The sequence below is a fragment of the Lagopus leucura genome, unplaced genomic scaffold (assembly GCF_019238085.1).
Source record: "Lagopus leucura isolate 7727_CA_CO unplaced genomic scaffold, USGS_WTPT01 Super-Scaffold_739, whole genome shotgun sequence".
In the NCBI taxonomy this organism is placed as follows: Eukaryota; Metazoa; Chordata; class Aves; order Galliformes; family Phasianidae; genus Lagopus; species Lagopus leucura.
Window position 1 is genome coordinate 11,752,528 of NW_024962255.1, and position 25,455 is coordinate 11,777,982.

Sequence of the window (25,455 nt, forward strand, 5' to 3'; positions counted from 1 at the left end):
AATCAGGACCCAAGTGAATATTATATACCCACAGAGGGTGCCAGTCTGAACCAGAAAGGGATTGTAGTGATCTATTTCAAGGACACTAATGTCACAGTCAAAAGCGAGGCAAATATCTTGCTTCACTCTGCCCTGGAGGTAACAGCTTTGAAGGTCAGAAAGCAATGTTTTCTGAAGATACTCAGCTTCAGCTTCTCTAATAAGAATATTGTAGTTAGCCTTTTTGTGAGAAATTTAGTAAACAGCAAGAGCACTTCATACCCTGCACATATGTACACTTTAGACAGTTAAAATGATGTTTAGCAAAAAGACAATTTACAGTATACTCATAAAGAAGTTGCTTGCATGATGGTAAACTGCTGTTGTAGAGGGGAGGATCAAGTGGAAGATACCTAACAGCAAAACTTGTCCTTCACTCCTGGCAGTAGCTCAGCTCTCCAGCTGGAGAACTGACTCATTCCCTCTTCAACCAACTGCTCACCTTATCTAGGCAGAAGTAACCAAGTCAAACTGAAGCTCTGATTTGACTTACAAGTCTCTTGTACACCTCACGTTACTTGAGTCTGCAAATATAACTACAAATATATACTAATGGGCAGAAAATAAACTATCTGATGTGGGCAAGTACTGACTACAAGGTTGCCTATTGTTCATCAAGTCAAACTGCAAAGGTAAGGGAGCATTTTTCCAAAAGCAAGCAGCTTTTAATTACTGTTGATGAAACTGATGTAGAAGTCATCAGGAGGGAAGGTAATTTATTTTGTGGGTTTTTTTTTTTTTTTTTTTAGATCAGAAAGGATACGGATACATAAATGAACGCATGTCTTTCTCCAATATCCAAAAGAAGATGATTAATTTTAAGCTGTAGACTCAGCTAATTACCATGAAACAGTGATTGGAAGATAACATACATATGTACAAAATGTTGAGTAGGTTTTAAAACACGAGTCTAAATAGATTTAGTTCTCTTACCTGGTTTTCCTTTTTGAACTAATCGCTGTTGATAACTTTATTAACTTCCTTTGCAGCCCCTAGGTCCCCATGGCATGAATTTCACCAAGTGGAAGAAATCTGATCTTCTGCTGTGTACCTCTCTGATTAATCCCTTGCTAGTACACCAGGACAACTTTATTATGTTATTTAGGCAGGGAGCATAGTTAAAAGCTGACAACCAGCACCAGCTCACTTACGAAACATTGCTGAAATTCCCATATGTGCATTTCTGTGCAAGACATATCATGTTGTCCTTTGTATTCCTAATTCTTATTAGGGTCTTAATGATTCAAGGCCAACAAATAATGGGTTATTTATTCATGACACCATAAATAAAAACCATAAAAAACTGAAGGAATAAGAGCTTCTTATGTATGACAGGCATTTTTTACGCAGTACTTCTCTCTGCATGCTTTCTTCCTTCTTAATTTTGTTATGAAAAGGAGATTGTAATTTGGCTTTGACCAGCAAGGGAATTCACTTCATAAGGAAAAACCAGTCTGGAAAGTTTAGTGTGTTGGGCACAATTCTGTCATACAGACCCAATGGTCATATTAAATATATTGATAACCTTTGCCATTGCCACTAGAAATCCCAGAAGCAAGGCCTAAGAAGAAGAGGTGGAGGAAAGGGGGAGTCTAAACTCCATCCTAGCCACAGAAGTCATGCTTCTGACCACAATATGCTGGCCTATTACTTGTTTGTTCAAAAATACTGATTCAGCAAAGAATTTAAGCATGTGCCTAAATTTAAGCAGTTTAATTAACTTTGACGTCAGCAAGTCTACTTGTGTGCTTATAATTAGATATGTGCTTGCTGAAGCAGAGCTCATCTGAATAGAATCTCGTTGATTTTAATTTGGTCTTTTGTCTTTGCCCCTCATTTATTCTTTGCAGTGACTGAAGGATTAGCATTAAGGTTCTGATTTAGGAATGCACTTAACTCATCTTTACTTACAACATGCACGAGAGGCTAAGAAAATCTCGAAAGACAAGCATAGGCCTAAATGCCTGCCAGAATAAGGACAACTTCATGATCAAAGAATGATGAGAGAGGAGAATTATTTCACTCACTGTAAACTGGGTGGTCCAATCTTTATTTTCAAAAGTCAAGCACCTTCTGGAAAAGACAGAATACCTTTTTCCCTTTATGGAAATGAAGAGTAAAACATTGTGTTCCACATACTACAGCTGAAAATTTATAGGAAGGAGATAATTCACAGAGAAATTTATTTTCTATAGAATCTTTTTCTACCCGGAGGTGGAAAGACATGGACACCAAGGCAGAGAGCAAGATCAACACTCCAAGTCCTGCCAGGCTTCTCTGTTTAGCACTTCCACAGGAAAATCTGATTTATTTTAATATTCCCATGCAATTATACTCAGCACACAGATAACATTTTGAACAAGCCTTTTAACTCAGATACTTCAGCTGATTCTGTGTTTACAGTCTTCTAAAACTTGGAATATGTGACAGCCATTAACTGTAGGCTGCTACAATAAAAGGTGGATCTGGAAGGGTATAGCAGGGAGAAGAGGAAAACAAAGAAAAAGACACAAATTCACTTCTGGCTACTTGTACTTCTACGCAGTAGAGCCCTATGGGAAAAAGTACAGAGAAAGTTCCTCAAAATAAATAAAGAACCCAGAAGAGTACTTCTTCATGAAGACTCTCTGCTGTCTATCACAATTCTAATCTACAAAGCTCACTGCAGGGTTTCCATATCCTGTGCACTAAGATACTGCAATGCACAGTGGGATGCCTGCACTGCATGGTAGTGCACTGCTAATGGAGCAACTGTCAGGTGCCTCAGCTGTGCCAAGCAAGCAGTGCTGCAATGGGTCTGCGGTGCAGTTTGCATTAACTGTACTGGTAAAAAATACTTGAAAAATAATCAGAATTGTCATGGATTTTGTGATTTTTCAGAAATCTCACTTGTAATTGTGTATGTGCAGAGAGATGGCTAGTCCTTCATTTACTCAAGAACTCTTGGCACATACCTAAGTTTTGCTTTAAAAAGAACATTAAAACATAAGTTTTAATAGGTTCAGAGTCAAATTACACTGAAGAGACAGCTGATTACTATCAAGAAAACAAGTTTCCATATATTTCAAGAGTGTGTTTTGAAACAAAAGAACAGAATGAGAACATATGGGTTGGATTATTAAAGCAATTTGCTATAAGTGACAGAACTAAAACAATTCTTTTAAAGCCATTCAGTTTTTAAAGATAAATTAACATATTGGGTTTGAAAGAGATGTAAGAAAAATTCATTTAGCTAGTTATTTTAGTTGTGGAAGTATTATTTGAACCACATTATTACCTGCACAGTACATAAAACATCATCTCATTCCCCCTACCTTGGCTTTTGTGTTACCAAAAGATTAGGTTTCCCTGTGCACATCTGGGTTTTCATTGTAAATTTTATAACATTATCCTCTCTTTTAATTTCAGACTCTCCTACACGAATTTGCTCACCTAGAACTCACCAGCTTTGCAGGTAGAGCAGGTGTATACTGTCCTTTCCCTCTGCCCTATGTTGCAACCTCTCCCTTCTTCACACTGTATACTTTTGCTGCATTAGAAAAAGGAGCAGATCTATTTCAACTTGTCACTGCTACTCTTTTGCTTTAAAAACTGTAAACTTATAATCAGCTGTCAGAAGCATGGTCACTCTTTGATGTGCAGGACTGATGATGTTCAGTCTGTACACACTGAAAACACAAATACTACAATTTCTCACCTGCCTGCGCAGCCAACAGCTGAGGCTTTCTCTCCAGAGAAAGAGAGACTTTCAGAAGAAAGCCTTCTCAAAAGTGGTTTCAGAAAGGGCATCAGTAAGAAATAATGCTTCTAGACATGTAAACTTAAAAGTAATTTCAGCAACTTCAACTCTGCTATAAAGGACATCTATTTTTGCATTCACAAGCTTTCTCAAGCATAGCTTTGTATTTTCAATCTCTCTGCGACCTTTATAGCTTTACTGACCTCATGATAAGTAAAGAGTTTTGGACAAAGAGATGAAAGGCAGATAAAAAAACAGGACCTATGCAAATAAATACAACAATGGAACAATGATCTTGTAGAGATTTTTTTCTTCTCTGTAGACTAAATGGCACCTGTAGAAAGAATAACTGGTTTGCTTCCATGGATCTACATATACAATACATACCAGACCATTCCAAGTTTCCAGTACATTTTCAAACCAGAGTCCAAATAATATTTTCTTCAGAATAGAAACATATAATAGATACACAATTTTATTTTCTTACCAAAAAGTTTTCTCTCCAGAACAATCTGTATTACACAGTCAGTCAGTCATGTATTGGTAATATCTTTTTAGAGACTATGCTGGGAGGTCATTATCATCTTTGTCAACACAGTTTAAGATAATCCGATAGACATGTTTAAGATCAATTAAATATAGGGTCAATATACTACCCATCCTACCTCAATTTGAAAACACAGCTCTCCCCAGAGTTTGATATAGTGCCTCTTCCACAGTCTCTGAAGCAAAGCACATGTTTGTTGCTCACGCAGCAAGATGTGAATTCTATCAGATCACATGGAAATGAGGAACACAGAACCTAACTTCCAGCTGCAGAAGTTAGGCAGTCTGCAGTGCTGGCTGAAGCAACGGGGACTGTGCCAAGTGTTAGGATTTCCCCTCTGTTTTTTCTAACATCACCCTCAATGTCTCCCACTCTGATAGACAACGATAGACAAAGAGAAAGCCGAAATGCCTGTACATGAATAGTTGTTCTCAAGAGATGCTAAAAGCCACTCTGTTGCCCTTCAGAGAGTCTGGGTCTTATTTAAAGGACTGTACAAGAAAATTGGCTGCTGAACTGCATCTTGCTGATTTCTCTGCCCTGACACATGCTTTGAGTTCTTAGATTAGAAATAAATCCACTCAGTTTGAACTAAGTTTCAATTTTGGCATGTGTCAGAGTTATTGTTTAATCAATAACCAAAGGATCCCATTGAGGCTCCAGAAGCAGTTTGATGATTCACCAGCTGTGTGTCACAGTCTTAAGGACTTTGCTCTCAGCTATTATTCTTATTTCACACTATGACTTTCTCTTCCTCTAGAGACACGGAGTAATTTTGTGTGGAAGCTGATCTTGCTCGCACTGCAGTTTGGGTGTAAGGAAGGGCAGTGCAGGGCAGGAGCGCTTACAGCTTGCAGCTATCATGCTGCACTTCCACTGCTTTGGCTCCGCAGCCTGTCCTCTTCCTCTAGCACTGCAAGCTGGGACCAGTATTTGGCTGGAAACAAACAAACACTGAATTTGAAGCCCTCAAAATATCTGCCTTTAGCTACCCATTTTTCCACACACTGAAGGAAAAAGAATCACCTCTGTTTTTGGAAGAACATTTGTTTCTTCAGTTCTCAATGTGGCTGAACAAAAGTCAATCCAGCCTTTCTCCAACATACGTGCAATGATGCTCATCTTAGAAACCTGATCAATTAATTAAAATTTAAAATCAATTTACTGTCTGGCAAGGCACAACAGATATCATCACAAACCAGACACAGGAAATTCATATAATTTCGGTTCTAACAAAAATCTACTCTGAATCTTTACTTCAGCTCTCAAGACAGCACAGCAGTGATAACTCCAACGCTTCATTGATTGCAGGTCGAATCACAGTTACTGCAGTTACTGCTAATTATTTCAAACAAACTCATTTGGCTGCCATGCTAGTAGACTTCTCAGGCAAAATCTCTTTCTGCTTTTTGCAATATCTGGCTTCTCAAGGACCACTACTACCACTCCAACATTCCCAGTGGGAGGCAGCAACTGTAATAAATTTCTAACAATTTACATCTCCCAATCTCATTTCAGACCAGCAGTGAGTCATTTTTCACACTGAGAATCTAGAGGTCTCTCTGGTTCTTTGTCTTAATTGAAATTGCTTCTGTAGTAAATACACTAAATAATTTCATTTGTGGTTTTTTTTTCTATGATGGAAAGACAATATCTACCAGAGTGAGCAAGATTAATGTCATTTGGGTCTGACCAGACAATCAGAGGGGAGACTATCACACAAGAAACAAATACCCTGCTTTGTACGCAGATGTTCTTTTTTCAATTTATCTCCTTGGGAGCAGCCCCTGTTCATCCTTCTATTATTGAGTTCAAAGCCAAGTCAGTAAAATTTGCCTTTAAAAACATTTAAATTTATGCTTCTTGTGAAAGCTTGCTTTAGAAGATGCACATTTTAAACCAGACTGAACACCCAAAACTGAGGATGAGGATTAGTGTGAGCAAGTGCAGGTTCAAATCTACTGAGGCCTACATGGGGGATTGGGAAACGACAACAGAGGCAGGCAGGGGATTTTTAAAAATCTGTAGCTTGTTCTGCCTACTAAAATTAGTAACCCCAGTACACTTTAAACATAGATATTTCTCCAAGAAATAAGGATTGCATCGAAAGGGGTTGCATTTAATCATTCTGTTGATCGCATTTTCCATACGAGCTAAGTTCCTACATGAAATAGTAGTACCTTATGTTTTGCTGAGAGATAAAAAGCCTGAGAGTGAACCTCTAAAATCAAGCATATAGAAAAGTAAAAAAAAAAACCTTTTTTTTTTTGTAACTGTGCAAAAGAAATGCATATTCACAACAACAAAGCATAGGTACAGCAGAAACACTACGCAGACAAATAGCAGTCAAAAAGACATTCACTGATGACTGCATAATGTCCAGGCATCTTATCAGTTAATAGTCACTTAATAATACTTTTCCTTTTGCTACATAAGGAAATGCTATGAACCTCCACAATACCTGTGTCAATGGAGGAATCTTGCAGGTCCAGAAGCACACTCATTATCACAGCTTTGTTTTATGTACTTTCACAAAAGCCTGGTTTAAGTCACAGAAACGAGATTCAACACAACTAAGTTTCTAGTTTCATTTGGGTTTTATTAATGTTAAGCTACTAAACTTCATTACAATCTTTGAGTGAAATCTTCTTTCTTCCTTTTATTCCTCAAGCCAGGCGTTACTGATAACTGCCACAAAATATGATTTAGCATATACAGATGTGTCAAGAATTAGTACAGAAAGCATGGATTTATTAGGATATTGAAATAAGTTCACAACGAGAAACAAATACTCCTGCAGTTTTTGTCAGATATTCAAAAAAATAAAAAGGGTAATTACCTCAGCATCTGGAAAATCTGTAGAGGAAACTCAGCTTGATAGTGTTCTTTATGTGAGTTATTAGAAACTGAAGTAAGTTGAGACAAAACGAATTCATAAAATGGAAATGATCCAGAAGCATTATCAAAAAAGAACATTCTAACCTCTGTTGCATTGCTCAGAAAAATAACTCTCACTGTATGGAACAATACTGTGTTTGTTTTGGAAATATATTACTTAATAGCACTTCTCAAATCCCTTTCCTGTTATTCTGTGGTCTTTCTCCTTGAATTCCCTCTCAGAATAGGCACAAAGACTAATACAAATTAGAACAAGCTAAAATGATGAATCCTGATGATTTGTTGATTATTCTTAAACTGATACTTAAATGAACATATTTTATCACAGAGCACTTATTTAAGTACCTTGCTGTCAGCACACTTTAATAGGTGTATTTGAATCTGTGCATTAAAATGGATGAAATACTAAAACACTCAGTGAGGCTTCTCAGTATGGAAATTCCTCTGTATAAGGAGACACATGACATATAACATCTTGTCTATTAACCAGTGTTTCACAATAACTGTGTCCTCTCTGGAGAATGAGGAGCAAGAACTTTTCTTAAGAGGCTGCCTGCATTGACAGATTGAATTGGCTGTCCTGGAACTTGATGATCTGATCTGTTCACGAAGTTCAAGCTTTTGGTCATCCAGCCCACCAGCAGCAAAAAGCTACCAGTACCCAAGGAAGTTACTATAGGTTACCATTGGCTATGTTACTGTTCTCTGGAACTGGACTGCTTTTGAACTTTGAATGCCTTCAAGACACACAGGCTGACAAAAGCCTTGGCAGGGAGGTACATTTGGATGCACTGCAGATAAAAAAGGAACACGTTCAGGGTGGCATGCTGTAAGCTGAGAAAAGGTAACTTTATAAAGGGCAAATGCTATTTTGAAGAGTTTGCTTTCTTCTTTCCTATGAATGTATGTTTTTTCACAGCTGCCTTCCTTCTTTCTTTGTGACTTGCCTTGTGTTCAGAGAAACAGATACATCACTCCACACAGAAAAAATGAAAGATCAAAATTCACACTGAGACCAAGCTCTAATCTGTTTCTATCACCAAATTTTCAGTTTCTAAGCACATATAGGGTCTTTAGAAGAAGACAGAAAAAAATGATAGAAATCAACATACATTTTCTTCGGAGAATGCCAGTTCCAGTCCAAATAAAGTGTGTTGTGCTCACTTGTAAAAGACAGAGCTCTGGAACTACACAACAAGCTAATTCACTATACACTTTAAATCTGCAGTACAGTGAGTGTTCAGGGAGACTTACAAGTCTCATGAAAATCTAAGGCATGGAATAAGAAAACAATAGAGCTACCTTGTTGCTATAGCTGAGCCCCTGCAATTTTCATAAGTGCTACAGCAAAGGCATTAGCACAAAAAAACATTCCAACCTAGTGACAGAGTTTTACTGCCACATCTCTCAAAAAAGTCAAAATTGGTACCATGGTAACAAGGACCTGTCAAATGTCAAAAACAACAGGCCAGATAAAGCACCCAATATTTCACCTAGACAGAAAAGAAGCAGCAGAAGCTCTGTCATGCAACCTCCTTTATAAACAAGAGTGCACAACAGCGAATACCAACAATGAATAGAATTGTCATTCCAGCAAAATAATACCTATCTACATAGGTATGTCACAAGGCCCTAAATCTCACATTAAAGAAGAACTGCCAACCAATTGATAATGAAAAACTGCCCCATGTTTCTTCTTCTGTGGAATGGAGACCAAAGCATCAGCAGCAGACACCCCAGAGGAAAGGTAAACAAGAATAGCTGAGTTTAAGGTTTAGTAGGGACAGCATTTCTCTTTCTGCATGCTCTTCAGATGCTTCACTCTGAGATGCTTGCTACCTGGCTCCTGAGAAGTCTACTGCATGCTAAGCCAATCAGACAGAGGCTCAAGATACAAGATACAAGATAGAATTTTCCAAACTGCAGTTCTGGCGGAGATCTGTGTTGTTCTGATCAAACTCAAGGGTGAGACAAACCTGCTGGGTATAATGGGTCTTCCTTGGGATCTCCTTTTCTGCAGTCAGTGCAAATGAGGCTGTCACAAATTACAGACAATGCCACTTGCCACCAAGCAATACTAACTGGACTTCATTTTGGTCAAGGAGAGGTGCCAACTTGTGCAAGTCAGATGCATACAATATAAATCTTTAGGAAAGACAGTCTTAGTCACAATACAAATATGGTTTTGCCAATGCATGTTTCAGAACAGAATTATTTATGTGATAATAAAGTGTAATTGCCCCAGGTGTAACCATGGCTCCACTACACACCTACAGGGAAAAAGGTATTTTCTGCCCTGTATAATATTGACTTTAATTAAACCAGACAAATAAAAGTAGATGGAAAGTGTATTATTATCCTTGCTTCAAACCTATAAAAATACAAAACAGAAAGTAAAGCTGTCAAGGGCACACAATAAGAATTTGTGCTAAGAGCTGGAAAGTGAACCTACAGATCAACTGAAAGGTAGTCAGTTTCTGCATCAAAAGCAGTTTCAAGAGGTAACAGCTAAAAGAAAGTGCTGCCTTTATCTTAATGAAGTGTGTCAAGTGGATAGTTTTAGGACACTAATGCTAAGGCCCACTGGATCAGACAGTTGCACAGAAATGCAACCAGAATTAAGGAATTCACAAATAAGAAAGGCTTTTAACCCAGCTTCCAATCACATTAAGAACCACATTATAAAGTCCTTTTCATAAGTTTATTGAATTTTATCTTTTAAAAAGCAGTTTCATCTTCCATTTCGGTGTCTGTATTCTGTAAGCCTTTTCCAAATCCAACTGCCATAATTGCTTCTCATTTCCATATTTTGTTCTATCTATATGCTAATCTAACCCCATATGCTTTTGTGGCAGCATTGTCCTGTAGCTTCACAATTCACCTTGTTCTAAGCATTTACTTTGTTATTATTTACATAAACTCATAACTCCACTCAGCTTTAATTTCATGAGCAACCCAAGCACAGTTGTTCTACTCCGTTCTCATACAGTTGCCTACGTATTCTTGTCAGTCACTTTCCTAAACGCAACTACAGTATTCACATTTCTTCTCCAATTGTAAGAGACTATTCTGACTTGATTTGCTGACAATCTTTGGTATGAGGTATAAGACTGACATTTCATATGCTATTTCTTTCCAAATGTAGGCAAGTTGATCATTTGGTTTCTGAAAGCTGAAGGGATGCCATCAGCACTGGGTGCAGTAATTTCCATTCCATACTTCTAATCCTTTTAGCTGCCTTCCTTCCACAGAAAATATGAGCATTATTGGAAACTTAGGCAAAATGTTCATCTAGCTTTAAGGTCACTCATGCTCTAGACATACTCAGGGTCCATTTTACTCATAGCTTTGGTATATCATATGGACTAAGAGCAGCCCTATTACTTTACAGTTACATTATAGTGATAAAAGCTAAATAACATAAAATAAAATAAATGTGTATGTATATGAAGCATAAAGTTTATACTTCACATACAATTAAGAATATTAAATAATACTGCTCTACAAATGTAAAATCAAAAGCACACCAAGCAGAGCCTAAGGGACTGAAAACAAGCCATTATCAAAAAGGGATTGATATCTCTGTATCAAGCATGTAACACTTAGCTGCCCATCTAAGCTATCAGAGCATTTGTTTGCTGTAGCTTCTCAGTGATTGCAAAAGTATCTTTTCTGCACAGCTCTGCCCTCGGGCTTCTTTCCCTCTGTCTCTCTCTCTTTTTCAGAGATACTGAACACTGTCCTTTTCTGACAAAGCGCCCTGTATGATCTCATCCTGTCACCCCCTTGCCTGGCCTCAGCTTGGCCTCCTGACAAAAGCAAAAGTAGCTTTAAGACCAATGAAGAAGTTCAGTAGCTCAATAAACTATCAAAAAAAATAAAAAATAAAAAAATAAAAATCACAGAAAATGATTCCCTCTTAGATTTTTTTTTTAACAAACATTGATTGTTATATTCTGTTTTACTTAAAGTAAAGCTACCAAATAAAATAAAAGCAGCAGATAATACACTCAGAAAAAGTTCAGATGTCCAAGCAGGCACCGTTGTGAAAGCAGAACTCAGACATAAGGTAGAAAGAAAGGAATACGCAAACACCCCTGCACTCGCATACTAAGAGCGACTGAGGTTGCTGCAGTGTGAAAGCAAATGAGCATGCAGCTAACCTGCTGTGCCATTCCCTATAGGTGTCACGACAAGGCAGAGGAATTTGCCTCGGAAGATTTGGAGAGCAGCTGTCACCAAAAGAGAGACATATATTTTTAAAGACTTTGTCTTCAGGGTGGGAAACGCTGTGTCTGACCTCCCGCTGATGCAGCAGCCCAGATGCAGCAGCATGGGCTAGAAGAATAAAAGGAGGCACCACTTCATTTCAGGTACAAACACCAGAAAGCAGAGACAAAAGGAACAGTCAGTAAACTGTCATTACTATTTAAAAGTGCACAACAACTTTTCAATATTTTTCATGCCACACGGGTGTCCCCTCAAGGCATATTCCAAAACAATTCATATTAGCTAATTGCTGACTACCTCAACAGCCAATTAAAACAAGACAGACAAAGTGCAACATCAAACACTGTTTTGGCAATACTGAATTTGGGAACTGCTAAGGAACTGACGGCTCTTGGTTGTTTCCTGTGGGTTCCTCTGGCTGAGACTGTGCCACCTGAGAAAGCTTCTGCCCCACCTGGCTCCAGCTGTCCATCTTCCCATTCCTTCCCTGCCATTCGCAGCTTGTGGAATCATTCCCTAGACTCCTAGCTTATGTGAGACAGGTCAGCAGACACCGATCACTAAAATTTTTTCAACCAAGTGGCATAAACAGTGTGGGGCTGACTGTATTAACCAGAGGTGTGTATTTCCAAGCCAGCTGTGAAGCCAGGTGTCACACTCTCTGACTTCGGGCTCCAGATGACTTCTAACTGTAATACAGATACTTCTGGACACCACCATCTGACTCCTAACTCTCAGCTGGGCCCTGCGGAGAGCCAGCCAAACAAAAAGCAAGCCATACCAGCAAACATTTTCTGCCAGTTTCAGCCTGGGGAGATCCACCAGTTTCACTGAGCAGAGCTGCAGAGCCTGAGAGCCATCAATTTAAGACCACTTGAGGTGTCCTGACTTGCAGGACATCAGTCAATAATCCTCATAGTAGTTTATACAGAAGCACTAATAGCAAGTGGACTTCCAAAGGGTTTAATTTGGTTTAAGTTGAGAAGCTTTTTCTTTTCATATTTCAGAGTGTCAGAAATTACACACTATGGATTGAAAATATCTTTAAAGCTATCGCTTTGGGAGCATTAAATTCCTACTTGGAGGAACAAATTCAAGCCACTGCAAATTTCCCTTCAGCCCAGTGGAAGGGAAAAACAAATTTTTTTTCATTAAAGATAATGCCAATTAAGAACCTTCTGTCATAAAATGATGAAGAAGTGTTGAAGGTGTCTTAAAAGTAAAGATGTGACTTAAAAGTAAAAAGAATGAGCTACTCAAAACAGCATGCAAGAATCCTTATCAACTTAAGCAAATCATAAAATGCCACTTTCAATGATGTTCATTATTAAAAAAAACAACAATAATAAGCAAGAGACAATCTCAACATTTTTACAATAACTGAATGATGGAGCAGAGCCACTGTTACTTCAGAAATCAGAAAACATGTTCAAATGTTGAAGAAGAAAAATTGGGATAGTTTCAAACAATTTCATATCTGTAATCCTCACCTGTCAGTATTTCAAGCAGCCCATTCAATGTTGTAGCTCTTGCAAGTCATATATGAACTTAACACCATTAAGAGTAGGGACTATATTTGATATTTCACAAAATATATTATGGCATGCTCCAAGTTATGAATACTTAATACAGACAAAAAGAGCAATAAAAATGCAATGTGGTTGGGCATGCTGAAATCCCAGGAACAACAGGTGAAACAACTAAATACATGGTAAAACTAAAGTAGTTGTGAAACCAACTATTTAAGATCACTGGTAATATATTAGTTATGTATGTGATGTGTCTGGGAAGTAGGAAGCAAAAAAAAAAAAAAAAAAAAAAGACTGAAAAGCATATTTTTTTTTTACAGTACACTGGGGGAAGAGCTCATGAATTCATTATCAACTTTCCCCCATCTGGAGTACTGTGTCCAGGTGTGGAGCCCTCAGTACAAGAAAGACATGGAGATTTTGGAAAGGGTCCAGAGGAGGGCGACTAAGATGATCAGGGGGCTGGAGCACCTCCCCTATGGGGACAGGCTGAGGGAGTTGGGCTTGTTCAGCCTGGAGAAGAGAAGGCTGAGGGGTGACCTCATTGCAGCCTATCAATACCTGAAGGGAACCTACACCCAGGAGGGGAGTAAACTCTTCAAAAGGGCTGATAACAGCAGGACTAGGGGAAATGGTTTTAAGTTGAAGGAGGGAAGATTTAGGTTGGATGTTAGGGGGAAGTTCTTTACTAGGAGAGTGGTTAGGCCCTGGAACGGGCTGCCCAGGGAGGTTGTGGATGCCCCGTCCTTGGACGTGTTTAAGGCCAGGTTGGACGGGGTCCTGGGCAACCTGATCTGAATGTGTATGTTTGGTGGCCCTGCTAGGCAGGGGGGTTGGAACTACATGATCCTTGGGGTCCCTTCCAACCCGGGTGATTCTGTGATTCTGTGATTCCCTGTGTTGCATCAATTAACAATGGGAAGACTGAAATCTGTATGGATTGGGGTAGTGAGCATGGGGGAACGGAAAAGGATACTCCAAAAAAATAACAACTGTGGAAATGAAACACAGAAGCTGGGTTTTTCTATGACTGACAGTGGCTTTCAAGACCATCCTCTGATACCTGTTAGAAAGGCAAAGGACTGTAACATGAAAAAAACCCCAAGACTGACAACTTCACCTCCACTAACACATTGATAGAGACACACCTCAGGAAGAACTGCTGAGAGAGAGTACGAATACTTTTACCAGGAATCAAAAGTCTTGGTTAATGCACTCCTAGCATGAAATCCTCACACAAGCCTTAAAAAAACCCACAGAGAAGTGACAGCTAACAGTTGGAGAAGCTTGCTATGAATTCAGAAAAAAGGAGATTGTGCCTGGTTAACTAAATGTTTCATCTTCCACAAAGTTTTCCTGGAAGAAAATTAGACAGTTCATGGGACATTTAGTAAAATTAATAATCCATTCCCATACAAAGGATTAATCAGAGAGTCCAATTAACATGCTATGATATGAAAGCTGCTTTTTCGTGAGGAACTCCTTAGAGCTCTAAGGACTGAAGAACAATTATGAGAGAAAGAAGTTCGGGGTCGATAAAAACTGGTAAGGAACATGAAAATAAATGCTACTAATACCCAATTAGCTGACTGCACATTACTGCTTTGGAAAAAGGTAATCTTTTCTGATGTTCTAACACTGTGACTGTGTATCAGTTGCTAACCAGAAAGTTATCTACGCTCTGGAACAGAGCATTTATCTGCCTCTTTTTCAAGCCAGTACACATTACATTGGGATTCATCAGCTAAAAAAAAGAAAATCAAAATTGAATGCTCCAGATAAATAGAACACAATGTGAGAAGCAGAAAGATCTTAAAGAGCATTTTATGCTTTTACTATACAGAAGAGCAAAAGCGATAAATCATAATCAAATATTGTTACTTCATCAGAGACCCATAACAGATTATTTACATAAAATACCAGAAAAAAATAACAACTTGATATTATTGTTATGTCATTCCCACTTCTTGCCTCAAAATTCAGAAACGAATGAGTAGACCTACAAGAAACTGTGCTACTTCTTTGCACATACATATGCAGTCCAGAAATGAGAGCCTGGCAACAGCTGTATCTGAAACTACAGATTGAACGTGAAAGATGTAAGAGAGGCTGACATATGACATAAAATCAATGGTTTATCAAGATGGAGGGGTCTGAGAGTGCTCATTCCCTCCCTGAGATTACTGAGCATCAGTGTTTCTGAAAGTAACGCTTCATCTATAAAGTCAAACAGGACAACAAACAGCACTACTTGGGAAACATGCATGCTGCCTTCGTCATTTGTCTTCAGAAGAGCATGCTATTAAAATGCTAAGATCTGCAGCACTGTTGCCACGGTATACTTAGTTGTCTTTTGTTTTTAAAGAACCAATTCAGTAGTAAGCAGTAGTTATTCAGAGTATGATCATTCAAAAATCATGGATATACCAAAAAAGACATTTCCTACCCGCTGATTTTGGAGTGAATTTGTCCCTGTTGGCTGCACATACTGCCAGTAGCCTGTATCCAAGATCCAAGTCAAATCCTTGCTGAGCTGCCACTCGACTCACCACCTGCAGAGGGAAATAAAGAAAGCTTCATTAGGGGTTACTCAAGCCTCTTTCAAAGTTGCATTAACCTGCTTATCAGCAGTAACGTTAGACAACTGAATCTGCTGTTGCAATATCCACAGTACAAATATGATATGACTCTGTAGTTAACACAGCAAGCACAGCAAAGTGAACGCATGGATCTCTTCTGGTGATCTCGTTATTTAAACACATGCCAGAAGAAAAGCCTCACAGATCATTTAAAGTTGGAGGGACAAAGATTTTCCAGAAAAAAAAAATAATTAAAAAAAGACCAAATGAGAAGATTGTACAGAATACACTTCACTGTACTTGAGAATTGAGGATAAGCAATCTCCTATATGTCTGTCCCTGGGTCACAGTTCCTGGCCCTGCTCTTAAGAGCACTGCATATGTCTTTTAGGTTAAAATGCCCTCCTCCTCTACTGTGATCAGTGTCACAGTTGCTGCATTTCAACAATACTGTATTGCAAAACACATTTACTATGGCTTTTAGAATAAATAGGCCTGTGACTATTTGCCAGACACATTAAATATAGAAAGAAGGGCTTGGTGTTTCTTTTTTTCTTTTTTTTTTTTTTTTTTAATTTCTCCCAGTAAAAAGGAACTGAACTAGAAGGAATCTAAATTTCTTGCAGGACTAGCCCAACTAGGCAAATGACCGACCAGGGTTAAGGATGGAAAGTAGTCAACAGTTTCTCCGGGCCAGCAACTCAACTATCAGCCAAGAATGTATCCTCATAAAAATCTGCATAGTATAAACACAATACTGTGGTCATTCTGGCAAGCTATGCTACAGTTGTACACAGCAGAGCTTTTAATTGCCTTTGAGTTGCACAGGATGACTTCAGACTCAGAGGCATAAAGAAAACTGATTATTCTTAACATATTCTTTCAAAACTTTGAATTGAAACAGTGGTCAAAGAACTCCACAAGAAACAAAACACAATGTCTCTGAGTGAAGTAAAAGAAAGTTCCAGCCCTAAATAGCTTAGAATACAAGAAAATACCCTTTTCCCACCCGTCTCCATTTGAAAAATTCTTTCTAAATCAGTGACAGTGCAATAACCCGTGTCCAGCACTGACTCCCCAAAGATGCAATGACACAGAACAGAGTAAGGAATCAAGATATACGACAACCTAGAGATTATGAATGAATTCACCTTTCTGGCCTACATTCTGAACACTATAACATGAAGCTTATTATTTGGAAATTTTTTTCCAGTATCCACTTTCCCCAGTTAACAGTAAAGAACCAGATTTCTTTCTCAAGAAAGAAGTATCATAGATATTATTTCTGGGTAGATTTTTGTTGTTGCTTTTCCAACTAATTTAGAAATCACAAATTCATCTGAATTTACTAAGCAGGAGTGATGCTTCCCTAATTTCTTCTACTTTCCCAGTCTCAAATCTGAGCAGTAGGGGACTTCAGGGGAGTTAAAAGAGAATTTGGAATTATCAGTACTACACAGCACTACTACCAGCAACATACAATCATATCTGTATTTTAGCTCTTGTTTCTCTTTACAATTAAAATTGACTAAGTTGACTACAGGAAAGAGAAAATAATTTGGGAGGAAAGCTGTAAATATCTTTGATAAATCAAAAAACATCTAACTTGGCAGATCAAACTTTAATCCTTTACATACAACAGTTCTTAATATTTTCATTATGAAGTTGGGTTTGAACTTGCATCAAGATAAAGGTTAGAACAAACAAAATATGTAGAAAAGAACAATAAGATAACAACTAGATATTTTGTGTTTCATTAAAGATCAACAAGAGGAGGAAAAAAATGATGGGTTGCTATGAGATCCAGGGGATATTTCCACGCTTAAGTATCCCCTTTCTGAATCCCAGTGCTACCACAGCTCACTGACAGGTACATGCTAGAGAAGGGATCGGTACGAAACAGAAAAATTCATTTAAATTAATGAAAGCCTTGTTAAAAGTTCCTGAGGGCAATGTGCCATTAACGTGTAAACATTATTTAATTTCCTTCAGGCACCATCCACCACATATCAGAAAGAAAGGGCTCTCCCATTTTCTTTCTTGAAAAAGCACGTTATCATCAAACTACTCATTTTGAAGCCAGTCAGGAACGAAAGCAGATACGGCCGTTCATCAGCAAGCACACAATAACTAAAGAAACCTGCATCATATGCTTCTATGCTTAGTTCATTTTTAAAAGTGCAGTTATAAATACTGAGACACACTAGCCACAGGTCTAGTCAGTACTCTGAACTGACATTATGCTAATTATGGAAATCATGTTTCCTAAGATAATTCAGGAAATACAAAAACCATAAACTCCTGAACCCACAACTATCTATGATTGCAATGTCTTCGCAAAAGAGACTGGAAAGAAAGAGCAGGCCAAGGTCTACTCTGTTACACTCTCATTTGGCAGCAGTTTCCTTCTCTGAATTTCCTCTAACAGTCAGAGAAAATCCCACTCTGTACCCTGCTGTGACTGATAGAAAGCAGAGCTCACAATGCTGGCCATGCCCTTGGCCTGGGCACCATCTTGTGCAAGCTCAACATGGTATGGGCCAGCTGTGCCTCTCCCACAAGAGCAGCAGGCAGGAGAGCAAGTGAGAGGAGGAACAACCCAAATTTGTGAGCCTAGTGAAGTCAGCTGGTCAAGTGTCACTCTTTGCTTAAGTTTTTCATCAGTCATAAAGGAAAACAAATTAAAATTCACTTTTATTAAAAAATAATCTAAATTTAACAGGTTTTCCATTGAAAGAGAGGACAGAAAATCTTCCTCCCCTCAGAGAGCAAAACCAAAATGCTCAACTACTTAGTGGAAAACAAACACTTTTAATAAAATTTCCAAGAGTTATTTTCCACCCAAGTTTTTCTTCTCCCCACTCCTCTAAGGCTGGAAGAAGCTGTGTGAAACAAACTGCTCTGGCAGTGCTCAGGAGGGCACGCCATGTCCTGCTGCTCCCCAGCCTTTGGATGCTACACACTGCTTCTCAGCCACTGTCCTGCCTACATGGATACGGCAGGTCCACTTTATGTCCAGTGTCTTTGTAGGCTCACAAAAATGTTTAAGTGACTGTATTTAACATCGTTCTCTCAAAAGTAGCAGCCAAATACTTACTTTTATTTTAAACTGAAAGTTGAACAGTGGTTTGTGTGCCCTCCAACAAGGGCTGCAGGCTGCTCACAGCTGCAGAGGCACTGCATCATTTCTTATACTGCTCATTGGATACTGGGGAAGCTTTCCTCCTATGAACTTGTATACCAGGGACTTCCTCTCTCTTTAAATAAACATTGGGATTCTCAGAAGCAAGACAATAAATATATTGCATGAATATGGTCCAGAAAACACAAAGAATCAACAAGAAGACTGTTGGTAAATTTAGTATATTCAAACCAGTAGACCCAAATAAAATATATCTCAGAGTGCCTCAAAGGAACTAGCCTGGGCAAACATGGTAACTGCTTGTGATTATTGCCAGGAGTTCATTCAAGGCAGATGCTTTGGAGGCACACACCAAATCTCTGTTAGTAAGATGGTTAAAAGGTGAATCTTAGAAATTACAGTTACCCAGTCTGATAACAAAATAAATTACTAAATCAGTATTACATTTACAATACAGAGCATCATCCCAAATCCATCAGCATAGTGCAGTTTTCTTCTTCGATGAGTTAACTGGCCTTGTAAATATAAGGAAAGTAGTACATCTATCTTATCTCAAATAGGCCTTTTGACATTGCTCAATATGGCATCGATACAACAGATGAGCAGAGCTTAGATGACATTAGCATAAACTTACTTATAAAACTTTAAAATTATAAAAACTTATAAACTTCCTTATAAACTATTGACTAATATTCCTCCGCCAGATCACAACATGTCCTAGATACAGGCCACTATGTGTTCTATGTGTTCTATTTTGACAAAGACAATGAAAGAAGTTAACTTGCAAAACTTCTACATGATAACATGCAGAGGGGTCTGCAAGCACTTAAGACTATGATAAGAGTTCAAAATAACCTTGAAAAACTACAGAAATGTTTTAAAAAATTAAAACATGTATGAACTATTATAGCATAGAAAAATCGGACACCCAAACAGAAAATTAGGCATAACTGGTGAGGCAGAAATACTGAATAAATGAATTCAGACTCAACAACAGGAATAAAATGTTGAAAATGAATTTCTGAAGAATGTATCAATAGTTTCATTTTAATCCAAGAGAAAAGAGCAGATCAATTTTCACATATCTGCACAAAATCAGTATTATGTGAGTCATGCAGAACATCACCATGAGTCCATCAGATTCATGTGCAACTAGAATTCATCTGCCCAGTGTATAAGTGACTGAAGATAAATACTGGGAAAACTTTTGAGGTTCAGGCACTAGAACAAAGTAGCAATCTCTGGAGTCCAGGGGTTGGGGTTTTTACAGCAGACTACTCAATATCTATAAAACACTTAAGATTAGGGAAAAAGATAGGATATTAAGCTCTATTAGGTCCATCCATCCTAAACTTAATCTCAGCAATGTGGATACCTGTTGCCAGCTGGTGTCATGCCACTTTGCCTGCACCCCACACAAGCAACAGTCCCAAGTGTAAAATCTGCCATGATTTAGATCATACTTGAGTAACAATGTTCATCAGGTGGGATTGAATCAACATGGTATCAATTATCAACATTATGGTTAAGTGATCTGATACCACTTGCTAACATACTCGGGCTTTCTCTAACTGCAAATTCAAATTCAGTGCACAGGCAAAGATTCAGATGACACACAGGCAGCAATGTGTGTTCAAACATGATCTCATTCCGCAGTGCTGTGAGCATGTATCTTACTTGGCCTAAGCATATATGCCATGAAATTCAGAGGAAAAGTAGAGCACAAAAAAAAAAAAAAAAGAAAAAAGAAAAGAAAAAGATATATTTGTCAATGACACCATAATGATAAAGAGGAAACTGCTTAGCCAGCCAACCCAAGGTTCTACACTTAGTATTCCTCTATGGTATTCTACAAACTTGTTTCCTAATATTTTTGCTACACACATAGAAACATCCAGCTTTTATTTTAACTGAGATACAGTACTGATACTAAAACTAATACATACTTACATGCAAAAAACCATAATTTTAATGGTAACTGCCAGTACAAAAATCTGATTTCCAAAAGCCGTTCAAACCTTTAATCTGGACAACACTGCATTCATAACTGAGATGTCAAATTCACCACCTGTGACACAGCTCTGCACAGATCCAAATGACAGGGTCATTGACAGTGAGGGCAAAATTTTGAGAGTTAAGTTTTAATAATGAGAAAAGCTGAGAAATTCAGCCACCAACTTCTTTTTCTCTGCTGAATTTAACTGCATTTCTTTTTCTTTTTTTTCCCCTTTCTGCAGCACTAAGGATCTACACCCCAGCAAGCTCTTCTCCCTGCCCTTCTTGTCATCACACCACGAAGTACTGGAACAACGTACCTCTTAACCTAACAGGCCTGTTAATCAAGAGGGCTATATGGCTGCTTATTACAAAACTCCCTTCCCATTATGTTGCACTTTCAAAGAATCTCTTAACTAGCAGCAGTCAAGAGCACCCCCCCCTGCTGGCATCAGAATGAATTTTTCCAATTCAATTTGCTGGCTGCTCAAAACTAAAAAATGCCAGCTGATTGCTAGTTCAGACAGCTCTGTGTTCAGCCACTTGTGCATACTTGAAATTATCTGAATGCAGTTTGAAGACTACAGCAGAAATTTTGTAATTAGAATTCTGCAATGTAGATGGTAATTTTTCCCCCTTGGTAACACACAGAGATCAGATAAACAGGAAGCAAATTGAAGAATTTTGCAACATGAATGGCGATCTGCTTTAAGTAGAAAAAAGAGAAAGGGAGGAAGATATCTTTGTGATCTGAAGTCTTGGTCTGATGAGACTCTTACATTCTAATTGCAGAAGAGCTGCCTCAACAATACAGACAATCAAAGCAGGTGAGTAAAAGTTACACATCATTAGCTAGTTTTTGGCTTTTGATGCTTGAAAACAGATGCTAGACAGGTTCTGCAAATGTAAAAGTCTCTGTTCAAACTAGTGTTCTCTTAAATATATTTCCAGCCCCAGTTACTGGATAAGGACTGTATTTTCAAAATGAAATAAAATAAAATATTATGCTTGCTACCTAATTCTTTGTCACTTCCTGAAACACAGCATGCAAAATACCGATACTTCCTCCTTTCCTCCTCCTCCTCCTCTAACGTGCGTGTTTCTAACAAGCCTAAGAACTGAATAGAAGGTCCCCACACTCAACCAACTCTAACTGAAATTTTCTCCCAGAGGAGAAAAATGCTTTAATAAAGAAGCCAGCTGATCACTGGGTCACTGAAATACTGTTGTCACCTGAGTCCTGACAGGTTTTGAGCAACAATATAGATGAAACATAGTCATCACCTGAAGAAAGTAATATAGGGATATCAGAAACATTTTAATTTGAACAGCAGCACATTTCAAACAAAAGCTTCAAAGCTGTAAAATAACATGACTAACAGAATCAAGTTAAAAAAAAAAAAATCTTTTTTTTTTTTTTAGAATATCTTAAGGTCATATGACAGCCAATAACACTGAATTATTTGCTAGCATTATGAGCTGCTCTAGAGAGGACTGTTCTGTGCCTGCTGGCTGTACTCCGTCAGTACAGCTTGTACAGAGCCCCAAGGTGCTGTGTGCTGAAAGCAGATATAAACATGTGCTTCACAAATGCATGGAGAGAGGACAATGGAAGAAGAATTCCTTCCACATTAACTTTTTGTTCTGGAAGTCCTGGATGCAAAGACTAAAAGCAACACTTCTAGGGCTCTAATGGGCAGCTGCGTCCTGGTGTTTTCTAGGTATAGACTGTGCTGAACCAACTCTTCCAACTGCAATTACTCTGATTCAGATCTTAAATGGTTATGAAAAGTGATTTTTTATGCTGACTGTGATTATATGCTTTTCTGCATTAAGCAGAATGAATCTAGCCAGGTGTGAAGAAAAAGTAGGAGTAGATACCTTGTGAACACATTAGCAGGACTTTGTTGGTTTTGCTGTTTGAGGCGTCCTGTTGTGGAAACTTGACATAATTCAAAGATATGGCTTTTCTCCTACTTTTTAAAATCTTTTTTTAATTTTGCATTGGATGAACTGACATAAGCATTTAGTTTTAAAAATGACTGAAAAATCTAAACAATCTAAATTCCACAATTTTCCAAGGAGAAATACAGATCAAAAGGTTATTGTACAATGTATCACAATCACCAAAAGTGAGCCTATCATAGATACTTCCAAGGGTTAAACATAGATGCCTGTTATTTCAGCAATTCTCTTAAGTACTGAGATCTAGAACCAATACAAAAGATTCAAATGAAATCCATGATCTTTGGATTGAGTACAACTAGGACTGCAGCTTTGAGTGTTTTTATTTCTTTCAACTTAGAGATGAAACACTTAAAGAAATATGCATGAATTTCTCACATTTGATGACTGAGATAGACCCAACATTCAGAGAGGAAATGTAGAGCAGTAAGACAGTGGAGAAAATAAATACATTTTTAATGAATATCTCAGCACAGCTTTTTGTGGTCAAACTGGCTAGGAAGAGTCAACTTTCAGATAAGAAGAGGTCTTATGTCCCAACCAGGGTGGTCATTTTTCACAAGAAAAGCTCTCTTACGCTCAGTGCTCAGGCCAACAGCTAACTCAGGTAAGCACGTCCCGTTTACCTAAATTCATTCTACTATCCAAAGCCATTCTGGTGTCAGGATTTAATTGACTAACCCTGTAGGTACAGTTACAGAGCAACTGCACACAGCTGTGCTTCTCTCTCCAGTATTTTGTTTTCAAGCACACTACTGAAGAGTCCTAAAAATGACGAACTTTTGTGTGTTGTAACTCTCAAGAACGATGAGAGACTGAAGAAGTGCCTTTATTGTCCTCTGCTGAAAGCAGCATCAGACAAGTCTTTAAATCTGTCCATTTTGCTCTCAGCTGTCCTCTGGTTTCCATTTTTGCTTCAGCAGAAACATTAAAGGTAACCATGTCCTCAGTGCGATCATTTGCAAGTTCAACTGTTTGGCAAGAGCAGACCTGTGAGAAGAGACTAGAGTGGATCTGAGAAAAAAGGAGCGAAGAATGAGACAACCTTGTCCAGCCAAACTAGAGTTGTTTATTAATTGCTATATGGGAACACAGTTACTTCTGTGAGCCAAAAGTAAAGTAACGCCATATGCAAGTTTTCAAATGTCAATAATCCTAAAGTTACCAATAATATTAATCTTACCATAATATCATCTCATCTCAGAAGTCTTCATTAGATACAAGCTCTAGAATCAGAAACTCTTTCAATTATAATAAAATTATAGCTACATTTGCTTTGTGGAAAGCAGAGGCTATTTTACAGCTCCTTCTACCACTGTGCAAGAGTTGAAGTCACATACCAAAAATCATATCCACTACAATTTCAATAAGTTACAGAATTAATTATTTCAATTTTTATTCATTTTTTTTGTCAACAGACAATTCTATCTGTCTTCAAAATGACCACTGTAGAAAACTAACGCCTATCTTTCCTTGGCAAGCTAGAAAGGAGCTCACTGTCCCTGAGAAAGAGCATAATTTGTTTACATGTGCTCCATCAAAGCTGTTAAAGGAAATCATTCTGCAGCCTGTAACTTCCAAGAAAGAAAGCACATTCAAAGCTGATCCCTTCATCCTTGACATTTTATTTATTTGTTAAAATGTTCGGACTTTTTTTATGAACTTCTATTACCTGCTCATTTCAGTGACTTTCTGTTATGGCCAAACATAAAAAGGTAAACTTTAGAATAAGTGTCCATCAGATTCTTCAGACATAACAGTGATGCAAATACAATCATACACACACACATCTGTCTATCTGATAAATTCTCAGTTGCTGTACCAACTCCCAAGTTTGCTTTTGAGATAGGAAACCCACACCTCTTAGATTGCATAGATCATCACTGGAGCCTATAGCAGCGATTTTAATTCCAGTCATATCAAAGTACTGCTGATACATAAAAGTCAACTATTTACTGCTCAACATAAGCTGTCTGTTTAGCTAGCCTGATTTCTGTAAATGCTTGCGTTACAAGTCAAGAACAGGAAACCTCCATTAGCAACCTATTTTATATATTATTATCAAAAGAAGTGATTCCACAAGTAAAGTTGAAAGTTCTGCTGGTGATGTCCACACAGAATATTTCTAAGACCTTTTTTTTCTGTATCCCTTCAGGTTCTCTTAGATTGGCACCAGGAATGAAAACACATTGTTGTTACAAAGTGGATCAGACATTATCAAGAATGAACACAGAAAGATGGTGCACAGGAAAAACAGAATTAATTTAAGAACCACTCATTACATTAAAGCACAATGTCAAGATTCTGAGTACTTTTAAAAAAAAATTAATAAGATAAATTCAACTGAATTAATTTTTGCAAAAATATTAAATAGACTCAAAAGAAGCAAATAATCTGGTAGCTCTGCAGAGCTACCATTAAATTCTCTACTCACAATACAACAGATGTGTTTTGGTGCTCTGGCTTTACACCTGGATGCATTTAAACTTTGATGTGTGTGAATGGATGGTTTGTTCATTCCTGAAAGAGCTTGCCCTTCTGCAGCCATGACACTAATACATTTCAATATGCATTAGTACATACTGCATTATCCACCAGTAGGATATTATGTTCTCATATCCTTTGATGGATCTAAGAGCAGTTTAGTATAGTGCTTTTTCTCTCATCAGAGAGCTAACAGAATAGTGTCATAAGAGAAAAAAATCCTTCTGTACAATAAAGAGGAGGAGCCTTATAAGCAAGCATCTTCAGCTTTTGCAGAATTTCAGGAATAAATGCACTTGCCCTTGGGA

At 38.0% G+C, this 25,455-nt stretch overlaps 1 protein-coding gene across 5 annotated transcripts in view; it reads right to left on the minus strand.

Annotated features, from left to right (window-relative positions):
• The window catches only part of ZMIZ1 (zinc finger MIZ-type containing 1), a 322,545-nt gene that overhangs the window by 107,516 nt on the left and 189,574 nt on the right, over positions 1-25,455 (minus strand). For all 5 annotated transcript variants that reach the window (XM_042862784.1, XM_042862787.1, XM_042862785.1 and 2 more), the window contains one exon: positions 15,429-15,534. In XM_042862784.1, coding sequence (XP_042718718.1) covers positions 15,429-15,534 — 106 coding nt within the window. The remainder of the gene's footprint in view (positions 1-15,428; positions 15,535-25,455) is intronic.